The sequence below is a fragment of the Musca vetustissima genome, unplaced genomic scaffold (assembly GCF_032173495.1).
Source record: "Musca vetustissima isolate MV318-11 ecotype Yass unplaced genomic scaffold, APGP_CSIRO_Mvet_v1 utg86582, whole genome shotgun sequence".
NCBI classification, from domain to species: Eukaryota; Metazoa; Arthropoda; class Insecta; order Diptera; family Muscidae; genus Musca; species Musca vetustissima.
This window is the reverse complement of record NW_026877799.1, coordinates 3,939-16,697: the sequence shown is the minus strand read 5'-3', so window position 1 is coordinate 16,697 and position 12,759 is coordinate 3,939. Positions and strand designations below refer to the sequence as shown.

At 36.2% G+C, this 12,759-nt stretch overlaps 1 protein-coding gene across 1 annotated transcript; it reads left to right on the top strand.

Annotated features, from left to right (window-relative positions):
• Positions 1–4,633: 4,633 nt before the first annotated feature.
• LOC133322466 (phenoloxidase 2-like) lies at positions 4,634–11,305 on the top strand (the record flags this gene model as incomplete). Its single annotated transcript, XM_061531461.1, has 6 exons — positions 4,634–5,179; positions 5,243–5,692; positions 5,748–6,375; positions 6,547–6,793; positions 6,858–6,951; positions 11,282–11,305. Coding segments are annotated over exons 1-6 (1,989 nt in total), but the record flags the coding sequence as incomplete, so codon positions are not given.
• Between the last annotated feature and the right edge of the window lie 1,454 nt (positions 11,306–12,759).

Below are 12,759 nucleotides of genomic sequence, written 5' to 3'. Positions count from 1 at the left end.
CGTTTAGGCATAGCTCCCATATAAGGGTATCTCCCAATTTTCGGTATTTTGGGGTTCTTGAGCGCGTTTTAAACCGAATTCACTGAAATTTGGAACATTGGGTATTTATTGGGTACTAAATTACTCCACGAAAAATTATTAATATCCACTTTTTCTGTTATCCCGAAATTTTCGGTACTTTGGGGGTTCTGGTGGTATTTTCGACCGAATTGGCTGTAATTTAGTACTTCGTGCTCTTATTGGGTAGCAAATATTTCCACTTAAAATTATAAATATAGGACCATTTTTACAGGTAGCCCCTATGTAAGGGTACCCCCCCCTTTTTTGGTATTTTGTGGTTCTTTAACGTTTTTCAACCAAATTCTTTGTAATTTGGTTTTTGTTTGTAGTCGTATATGGTAACAAACTTCCCTCCCAAAAATTATTAATATTCGCCCCGTTTTAGGGATAGTCCCCATATAACTCCCATTTTTATATTACATTAGTAATCTGATTTGTTCCGCGTTTTGGGTTTGGTTCTAAGACTCTGATGTAATCATTTCGAAGGCGGGGGATATGGAGATAAAAAAGTAGAACTTAAGGTTCGATAATAAGATATAGACCGCATTTAGACCTAAAAAATTAGAACGTGAGGTTCGTGAATGAACTATATAAAAACTCTGGTGATGGCCTTATATAACTGTAACCTCTAAATTGCAGTATTTTGGAGTTGCAGCATTTTTGCAGTATTATTGGGGTTTTTAGGAAAAAACATCCATTGAAATTTCTGAAATTTGTATTTCATATATATCGGCAGGCATTCAGGCATCTCTTCCATATAATGATAATTCCTGAAGGGAAGAGTTGAGATACATAACCAAAATATTGGTTTCGAAATTTACACATATCGGTCATTAATTAGGCATATTCAATATTGGTCCCCCTTTAGACCATAGCCTCATATAACTTTGCAATCTAAATTGCAGTAGTTTGAGGATTCTATACTCTACCATACTTAATTAGTATCACGCTTTGGGGTTTTCAGATTTTAGGAAAAATCCCCATTAAAAATTGCCGAAATTTTTCTATTTGGTATACATAATGGTTTACATAAATCCGTTTGTAGAATTATCGGTATATGTTCACTTTTTGGTATTTTCCCTATATTTTCATTTCAAGTAACTATCAGTAAACCTATGGTGGAAGGTATCCAAAGTAAACGCTTTTTATACCCTTCACCACACTGTAGTACAGGGTATTATGTCGTTGTGCATATGTTTGTAACAGGCAAAAGGAATCGAGATAGACCATTTTGAGAATATGCATAGAATCACTTTCTGAGTCGATTTACGCATGTCCGTCCATGTATTTTTGTGAACAAATTACAGGTCGCATTTATGATCCGATTTGGATGAAATTTGGCACAGTTCACTTATTTGGCCCAAGGACGAACCCTATTGAAATTGGAGATAATCGGTTCAGATTTAGATATAGCTCCCCTATATAGTTTCGTCCGATTTTAGGTAAATGGTGCACCAAACTCCCAATATTGGTCGGATTGGGACAAAATTTTGCACAGCGCACTGAATCTGGTCCATACTTATGTATGCGAAGTTCTGTTGGATTCGGCTCAGATTTAGATATATCTTCCATATATAGTTTCGTCCGATTTCATGTGATACACCAAACTCCTAATATTTGTCCGATTGGGACAAAATTTTGTACAGAGTACTGAATTAGGTCCAGATTGATTAGCTCCCATATATAGTTTCGTCCGATTTTTTTTTGAATGATGCACCAAACTCCAGAATGCTAAATTAGGTTCAGATTCATGTCTGCAAAGTTTTGTTAAGATCTGTTAGGATTTAGATATAGCTCCCATGTACAGTTTCGTCCGATTTTTTGTAAATGATACACCAGACTCCCGATATTTGTCCGATTGATTGACCGATTTAGATATATCTTCCATGTATAGTTTCGTCCGATTTCATGTTATACACCAGACTCCCGATATTTGTCCGATTGGGACAAAATTGTGCACAGAGTACTGAATTAGGTCCAGACTGATGTCTGTGAAGTTTTTTTAAAATCGGTTCAGAGTTAGATATAGCTCCCATATATAGTTTCGTCTGATTTTATGTGAATGATGAACCAAACTCCAGATATTTGTCTGATGGAGCAAAATTTTGAATAGCGAATGCAATTGAAGAAAAATGATAGGCTTTGTTGAAATCGGTTCAGATTTTGATATAGGTCTAATATATTTTCGTTCGATTTTATGTAAATGGTGCCCCGTAGGGCCTATGTTTGTTCGAATTACACGAAATTCATTAGAGGTTATTTAATTGAAAATGGAGTGATAACAAAAAACAAATGGTGTATGTTCAATTAGGTCCCATACATTTATAGCTCCCATGTAATTGCAGAATGGTATGTGTATGGGGTGTTTTCAATTGGTTCAAATATCTATCTAGATAGCAAATTTAATTTCATCTGATTCCATCTCAATGGTCCTCCAAAGATTCTATGGCTGTTCTGTCTACAGGATATTTTAGATATTATTACCCAAAATGGTGAAGGGTATCATATAGTCGGCCCCGTCCGACTTTTGAACTTTCCTTACTGGTTTCACTTGTTTTTATAACCTTCACCACACTGTGGTACAGGGTATTATGTCTTTGTGCATATGTTTGTAACAGGCAAAAGGAAACGAGATAGACACATGGTTCCTTCTGAGAATATGCATAGAATCACTTTTTAAGTCGATTTATGCATGTCCGTCCGTCTGTTGGTGTTAAATTGTAAACAAACTACAGGTCGCATTTATAATCCGATTTGGATGAAATTTGGCACAGCTCATTTGTTTGGCCCAAGGAAGAACCCTATTGAAATTGGGAAAAATCGGTTCAGATTTAGATATAGCTCCCATATATATTTTCGTCCGATTTAAGGTAAATTGTGTACCAAAGAACCTATATATCAGTCGGTTTGCACGAAATTTAGTATAATGTACCGAATTGAGCCTAGAACGATGCCTGCCAAGTTTCGTGAAAATCGGTCCAGATTTATATATAGCTCCCATATATAGTTTCGTCCGATTTCATGTAAATGGTGCACCAAAGTCCCAATATATCCTTCGATTTGCACGAAATTTGGCATAACGTACTGAATTGAGCCTAGAGTGATGTCCTCCAAGTTTCGAGAAAATCGGTCCAGATTTAGATATAGCTCCCATATATAGTTTCGTCCGATTTCATGTAAATGGTGCACCAAAGGCATAACGTACTGAATAGAGCCTAGAACGATGTCTGCCAAGTTTCGTCCGATTTCATGTAAATGGTGCACCAAAGACCCTATATATCTTTCGGTTTGCACCAACTTTGGCATAACGTACTGAATTGGGCCTAGAGTGATATCTGCGTAGTTTCGAGAAAATCGGTCCAGAGTTAGATATAGCTCCAATATATAGTTTCGTCCGATTTGATGTAAATCATGCACCAAAGTCCCTATATATCTTTCGATTTGCACCAAATTTGGCATAACGTAGTGAATTGAGCTTAGAGTCATGTCTGCCAAGTTTCGAGAAAATCGGTCCAGATTTAGATATAGCTCCCATGTATAGTTTCGTCCTATTTCATGTAAATGGTGTACCAAAGTCCCTATATATCCTTCGATTTGCACGAAATTTGGCATAACGTACTAAATCGAGCCTAGAGTGATGTCTGTCAAGTTTCGTGAAAATCGGTCAAGGTTTAGATATAGCTCCCATTTATATTTTCAGATCCAGAATGATGGGTGCCAAGTTTCGTGAAAATCGGTTGAGATTTAGATATAGCGCCCTTTTATTATAGATTGATTTTAAGTAATTTACGCAGCAAGGAACCAATAGGCTGGTAGGAACAAAACGTACTAAAATTAGTATAACCTAACCTGTGACAAGTTTCGTTGAAATCGGTTCATATTTGGATATAGCTTCCATATATATATTCGCCCGATTTTAAGTAAATTGTGCATCAAACTCCTCATGTTAGTCAGATTGACATCAAATTTTGGACAACGTACAGAATTGAGCAAAGAAATGTTGCGTGTTCTAGAAGTACAGGCATAGTCCAACGGATGACCTATTTATATTTGTTTCAAGTCGATTTACATACTTTTGTCCCATTGTAACAAACGAATGATATGTTTATTGATAGATCTAGGTAGATTTACATTTAGATAAATATCATCAGCGGTTTAAAATACCCATAGTGGTGAAGGGTATCATATCCTTACTGGTTATTTGCGACTTTTTAGACATTGCATTGCGGTAGAATATCACAATAAGCCGTAGGAATACTATAACATTTTTATCACTTAGTATAAGCAGGACCCTTTACTACATATATTGCATGTTAAGATACCAAACCGCAGTCGGATATTTCATATCACTTACACTTAATTAATTTGCAATTTTGTAAACATATGCATTTCTATATTGCGGTGGGAAAATTTCTCACGCAGTATCACATTTTCTCAATCACAAGTATGCGGTTGCGTATATCAAAAAATTCGTAAAATTGCATTAAAACGGCGATTGGGGTTAGCTATTTAAACAACTAACACAACATGGAACAGGCCAGTCTGAATTAGCTAACAATTTTTGACAAACAAAATGTTGCACAAAATAAACGAGAAGGCATTGAAATTACTGTTTGATCGTCCTTTGGAGCCCGTCTTCACAGCTAGGGACGGTGGTAAGGCGATTTTTCTCATACCCAAAAGCTTCTATAGTGAGGAATATGCGGATATATCCGATAAAATTTCAACTCGGTTTGGAAAACCATCTGAAATTAAAATGCAAATACCGGTACGTGATTTAGAACAGAAACCGGACTTAACATTTGCTCGAAAAATTGGCAAGCGTAGCCAATTTTCGCTTTCCAACAGGATGCACCAAGACATTGCAGCTCAATTAATTAAAATATTTGTGGATGCAAGCAATGAGGACGTTTTCATATCCACGTGCGTTTACTGTAAAGATCGGGTGAATCCTTTCTTGTTCCAGTACTGTCTTTCGGTGGCCGTTCAACACAGAGAGGACACCAAGGAGTTCCCAATAAAACCAATTGCTGAAACATTTCCGCAACATTTTGTAGAACCATATGTCTTCCATGAAGCTCGTGCGGAAAGTGAATTGATCAAGGATCAGGAAGAGCGGGTATGAAAAAGAGTTGTATTTGTGTGTTTAACATATATAATATACGAATGTTTGTATTTATAGCGTTACGTTGACATTCCCCTAAACTTCACCGCCTCAAACCGAGAAAAAGAACAACGATTGGCATATTTCAGGGAGGATATAGGCGTAAATAGTCATCACTGGCATTGGCATTTAGTGTACCCTGGCTATGGCCCTTTGGAGATTGTAAAGAAAGACCGCCGAGGAGAACTATTTTATTACATGCATCATCAGGTTTTAGCTCGATACAATGCAGAACGCTTCTCCAACAACTTGGCAAAGTTGCGACCAATAAAAGACTTACGCTACCCTATAGCGGAGGGCTATTTCCCAAAAATTATGAACAGTTCGATCCGCAGAACCTATCCCGGGCGCAACGCCAACAGTGCGCTATCAGACATTGATCGTAACGATATTCATGTGGACATTGCTGACATCAGGCGCTGGATTGATCGCGTAGTTGCCGCCATTGACAAAGGATATGTTGTAGATGTAAGTATTTGCACTCTTATATTTGGTTAATGTTTAAATAAGCTTTTGCTTACAGTCGAAGGGCAACGAAATTCCTTTGGACCCGAAAAAGGGTATTGATATTTTGGGAGACATTGTTGAAGCTACTAGCCTATCAGTCAATCCCGAATACTACGGAAGTCTGCACAATGAAGGTCACAATATCATTGCGCTTTGCCACGATCCCGAAGCGCGTTTTCTAGAAGAGTTCGGTGTTATGGGAGATAACACAACAGCTATGCGCGACCCTACTTTCTATAGATGGCACGGATTTGTTGATGAGATTTTCAACCGCCACAAAGAGCGTCTCAATCCATATGACACAAATGATCTCGCATTCAAAGGGGTTGAAATTAATAATTTGGAAGTAACACTAACGTCCGGTGATAGCACTCCAAATCAACTCTTTACCCGTTTTGAGAAGTCAGAATTAAATTTGGCGGCTGGATTGGATTTCGGCCCCGAAGGCAATGTTTATGCAAAATTCACACATTTGCAGCATTCTCCGTTTGAGTATAAAATTGGAGTGTCGAACAACAGAAACTCGCCAGTAGAGGGCACATGTCGGATATTCCTATGTCCGAAGTCAGATGAGCGTGGCTGCCCCTTAAAATTAAACGAACAACGACTATTGGCAATTGAGATGGATAAATTCAAAGTAACCTGTAAGTACACACACACAACCAAACTATAAACGATGAAAAACAATTTAAGTCTCAATAGTTTGTATGAAAAAATTTTTGAATTTAAATCAAAACTCGGTATTGTAAACAATACATATTGTCAATTTAGAAATTTGTACAGAAAGCTAACTATTATGATTCTGTTTCGTGCAGTGAAACCGGGCGTAAATCGCATATACCAGTTGTCAAGCAATTCAAGTGTCACAATTCCATACGAACGCGCCTTTCCAAAGGATGCCAATGAAAAACCACCTCAAGATTTGGAGCAATTGTGGTTCTGTGGTTGCGGTTGGCCTCGACATATGCTTCTTCCCAAAGGTAAACCAGAAGGCATGCCCTTTGATCTATTTGTAATGATATCCGATATGAGTGGTGATGCTGTAACTTTGCACGATAAGACGTAAGTACTAAATATTTACTTTTCAATTCATTTGAACCATCTTACAAAAACATCTCTATTACAGAGCTAATCCCTGCAATGACTCTGCATCATACTGTGGTCTTAAGGATCAATTGTATCCGGACAATCGCTCAATGGGCTACCCCTTCGATAGGAAATTCAAAGGAAAACAAGAGGAATATCTTCCGGAATTAATCAAAAAATATTCAAATATGAAAATGATCGATGTAACTATAAAATTTAAATCCAATGACAACATAGGCAAAAGTTGTAATAACTGATTTCAACTAATACTTAACTATTTCCTCTTCTTTCTGTAGATACAGTATGTCAAGAATGAGTTTACACATTGAAAAAATAAACTTTTTTGAATTGTTTTTAACAATAAACATAAATGTTTCTCTGTTAAAGTTATATTTTTTATAATATGTGTACATAGACATAGAAATGAAAAATACAAAGCAATTTGGGTTTTAAAACATAAACCCGTAAGGGAACCAAAAAAGTCGGACGGGGATGACTATATGATTCTTTTCACCACTTTGGGTACATACTACAGATGCTCATATGTACAATATCCTGTAGATAGAACGGGCATAGCATCATTAGGGGACCATTAAAATGAAATCGGAAAAAATTAAATGTATGAACTACATAGATATTTGAATTAATTTGAATCAACATATACACATGCAATTCTGAAATCTATGAAAAATTGCATGTCGATTTTGACTTTAGTTCTTTGGTGTACCATTTGTATGAAATTAGGCTAAATTGTGTATGGGAGCTATATATTAATCAGGACGCATTTTAGCAACCATTTGGTATGCTGCAGTACAGTGTGCTGTCCAAAATTTGTCTCGATTGGAAGGACGCTTATTATTTAATGCACAATTTGCAGGGACTCAGACGAAAATATAGATTGGTTATGCCAACAGGTGCTTACATTTTACAAGGCAACTAATCGTTATTCTATGTTCAATTTGGTACATTGTGGTGAAATTCGTCCCAATCAGACAAATCTTAGTTATTTTGTATGAAATCGGATGCACATTTATATGGATGTTATATCTAAAACTGAACCGATTACAGCAAATTTTGATTTCAATCCAAAACTTTCTGCCATATTTCATGTAAAGCGAACGAACATAGGTTCCTCGGCGCACCATTTGTATGAATTTGGACAAGCTGTATCTAAATCTGAACCAATTTCCACAAAACTTAACACAATATGCTAAACATAATATCGTGCAACTGGAACAGAATCGATTGTGCCCCATTTACATAAAATATAGTGGAACTATATAGGAGTATATATAAATATGAACCGATTCTAACAAAACTCCAGGGCTCTGTGCGTTGGTTCACTCCTTCTGGTACTTCCCCCACAAAGGGTCAAAATTTTCAATATTTATGAATCTAATATCATGCGAACGGACTATACGATTTGAACTAAACTTTGTACAAAATATTATCTTTACCAAGCCTAGATAAAATTTGAAGATGGTACCCATTGGTCCACTACTTCTGGTATCCCACAAAGGGTCTACATTTTCAATTTCCGATTTGAACCAAACTTTGCACAAGCAATTAAGTTTACATAGCCTAGATCAAGTAAGAAATTGAGAACCGTCTGCATTTCCTCTGGTACCTCCCCCAAAAAGGGCCAATATTATATAATCTTGTAAACTTTATTTGAATATAAAACGAATGATAAATCCGGAGTGTCACTCCAAAGACCTTCTTGGTAAACCATACGGTGAGGGTATATATCTGTCGGCAACGCCGACTGACACTTTTTACTTGTTTTTAAAGCACAAACAAAAGTTGGCTCACATATATATTTTCGTCCGATTTAATGTAAATGGTGCACCAAAGTCCCTATATATCGTTCTATTTGCACGAAAATTGGTACAGCGTAATGAATTAGGCCTAGAATGGTGTGAGTTAGGGTACGACGAAATGTTCTACAAATGATGCAATTAGTCGTAATACAGACAAAAACCAGTAAGCATACATACAAGAGATGCTAATATATACAATATCCTGTAGATAGAACAGACATATAATTTTCAGGGCACCATTGAAATGGAATGGGGCGAAACTAAATGTGTGATCTACATAGATATTTGAACCAAGTAAAAAACTCAATGCATGCTCAATGCAATGTATGTCAATCTGATTCTTTTTTGTACCATTTGTATGAAATCGAGCAAAATAATGTATGTGGAGCTACATGTAAATCTGGACCTAATTGAGCAACCGTGGCATATACCGTCTGGTATGCTGGAACAGACGTAGGCTCCTCTGTGCACCGAGAAGGAGGCTCCCATATAATAGGCTAAATCTGAACCGATTTTCACAAAACGACGTATACATTAATATGGACCAATCTCAATACGTTGTGCAAAATTTTTTATCAATCGGACAAAACTTGGGAGTTTGGTGGAACATTTACCAAAAAACCGATTTTCACAAAACTCCGCATACAGCATATATAAATCTGAACCGATTTCAAAAAAACCTTCGTAAATATCAGGACCTAGTTCAGTAGGCTGTGTAAAATTTTGCCCCAATCGGAAAAATATTGGGAGTTTGCTTAAATTACGGTTAAGCTATATATGGAAGAAATATATCATCAAAACTACACGTACATCAAACGCTGTGCAAAATTTTGTCTCAATCAGACAAAAATTACGAGTGTGCACTAACCTAAAATCGGACGAAACTATATATGGGAGCTACATTTAAATCTGAACCGATTTTCTAGTACGCTGTGAAAAATTTTTACTCAATCGGACAAACTTTGAGAGTTTGGTGCTGCTAATTCAGTACGCTGTGAAAACTTTTTTTCAATCGGAAAAATATTGGAAGCTTGGTGCATCATTTACCTAAAATCGGACGAAGCTTTATATGGGAGCTATATCTAAATCTGAACCGATTTTCTCCAATTTCAATAGGATTTGTCCTTGGGTCAATTAGGTGACCTGTGCCAAATTTCATCCAAGTCGGATCATAAATGCTACCTGTACTTTGTTAACAAAAATACATGGACGGACGGACATGCATAAATCGACTCAGAAAGTTATTATATGCATATTCTCAAAAAGAACCATGGGTGTATCTCGATTATTTTTGCCTGTTACGAACATAATACCCTGTACCACAGTGTGGTGAAGGGTATAAATATATTTTGGGGGATTTTTTCAATTCAAAGCTGAGTTCGGATAAAGATAATGAGTAATAATAATAGCAGCACAAACATCATAGAATCACAAACAATGCACACGTGTAAAAAAATACTCAATAACAGGAAAATTGAACAACCATACAAAAACTCAGTTTGGAAAGCCATAAACACATACACACTGAATGAAATAGAAACCTGTAAGGAAAGTAGTAAAGTCGGACGGAGCCGACTATATGATACCCTTCCCCACTTTGGGTATATTCAACAGATGTAGCCTTACAGACCTCGCATTTATGTAGGACCATTAACAGGAAAGAGGATCCATAACCAACCCTTTCAAATTTTTCATTTGGTTAGATATAGAGTTGCTTCTTACTATGGGACAAAATTATGTAAATCAATTTAAAGCGAATATCAATCGGACACCCATGGATTATTTGGATAAATGACTGATAAACATAAGGTGTTTGGTGCACCATTTACTTAAACATATATCGGGCGAACATATATCGAAATCTAAAACGATTTCATCGAAACTTATCACAGGTTAGGTTATACTAATTTCAGTATGTTTTGTGCATATCGGTCATATTTTGACTTATTTGTACATCATTTACTTAAAATCGGGAGAAAATATATATGGGAGCTCTATCCAAATTTGAATCAATTTCAAAAAAAAAACTTTGGTAGGTTATATTAACTTCAGTGTGTTGTGCAAAATTTTGTGTCAATCAATGCAAGCCCAACTTTGGGCCTTTGGTTTACCATTCACTTAAAATTGGACGAAACTATATATGGGAGCTATATCTAAATCATAACCGATTCCTACAAAACTTGACAAACGTTAGGTAATACTAATTTCAGTTCGTTGTGCAAAATTTTGTAGCAAATGGCCTAGCTTGGGGTCTTTTGTGCACCTTTTACTTAAAATCGGACGAAACTACGTTTTACGTTAATTTTTGAGGTTCTCTATTGAGACCCTATACAACAACAAAATGTTGACAGACTCTTGTTATTATTATTAGCTACAAAGATTGTCTTCTACCATTAAATTTAATTACATTTCTTAAATAAACTCCATCGGAGAGATCCCCTGCAAAATAAAAACAATTGAACTATAAAGTTGGCAATTGGCAACATTTTAACTTATGAACAAAACCAGTAAGGAAAGTAGTAAAGTCGGACGGGACCGACTATATGATACCCTTCACCACTTTCGGTATATCCAACAGATAAAACCTAAAAGACGTCGAATTTTTTAAGGACAAGGGACAAAATTATGAAAGCTATATTAAAATCTAATCCGATTTGAACTAAACTTGCCACATGTTATGTTATAGTAACTTCAGTACGTAGAGTAAAATTTTGTGCCGATTGGACCCACCATGGTAATGCATTTAAAACCAACTTCTAGGTTATTCTAACTCCAGTACGTTGTGAAAAGTTTGTGTCAGTTTTGTGTAAAATCGGACGGCACCATTTACATTAAATCGGACGAAAATATATATGAGAGCTATATCTAAATCTGGACCGATTTTCAGGAAACTTAACATACATTATTCTAGAACTAATTCATTACGCTATGCCAAGTTTCGTCGAAAGGTATAAAGGGATTTTGGCACACCATTTACCTTATATCGGACAAAAATATATATGGGAGCAGTATTTAAACTTAAACGATTTTCACGAAATTTAACACACATCATTCTAGAACTAATTCATTACGCCATGCCATATTTCGTGGAAATCGAAAGATATCTAGGGACTTTGATACCCCATTTACCTAAAATTGGACGAAACTATATTAGGGGCTATATCTAAATCTGGATTTTCGGAAAACTTAAGACACATCATTCTAAGCCTAATTTATTACGCTGTGCAAAATTTCGTGCAAATCGAAAGATATATAGGGACTTTGGTATACCATTTACATAAAATCGGACGAAAATATGTATGGGGGCTATATCAAAATCTGGACCGATTTTCAGGAAACTTGACACACATCATTCTAGAGCTAATTCATTACGCTATGCCAAATTTCGTGCAATTCGAAAGATGTATGGGGACTTTGGTACACCATTTACATAAAATCGGACGAAAATATATATGGGAGCTATATCTAAATCTGAACCGATTTTTCCCAATTTCAATAGGGTTCGTCCTTGGCCCAAACAAATGAGCTGTGCCAAATTTCATCCAATTCGGATCATAAATGCGACCAGTACTTTGTTCACAATTTAACATGGACAGACAGACGGACGGACGGACGGACATGCATAGATCGTTTTAAAAAGTGATTCTATGCAAATTCTCAAAAGGAACAATGTGTATATCTCGTTACCTTTTGCCTGTTACAAACATATGCACAAAGACATAATACCGTGTACCACAGAGTGGTGAAGGGTATAAATATCATGGCATTCAATTACTATGAGAACGAGAAGAAGAAGCCAAAGACAAACAACATTTTAAATGTTTAATTAATTTTATTATTATAATTATTTACTTGTGTTTGACAACAACAAAAGTAACATTTTAATAACGCAAAGTTTTGTGATTCTGGGTCGGCTGTTTCTGCTCCGATCCTGATGTTGCTGTTTGCACACACCATTGCATAACAACAAAGAACAGGAGAAGCAAAAGTAAGGATTTGCAAAAAGTGACAGCCATAAAAGCCTTTTTTAATTGGTAGAAATAGTCTCTTCTACAGCTTCTCTGACTTGGATTCTACGAAGATGCCGACGACGACCTCCAGCAAACGGCAAACTAACCACAA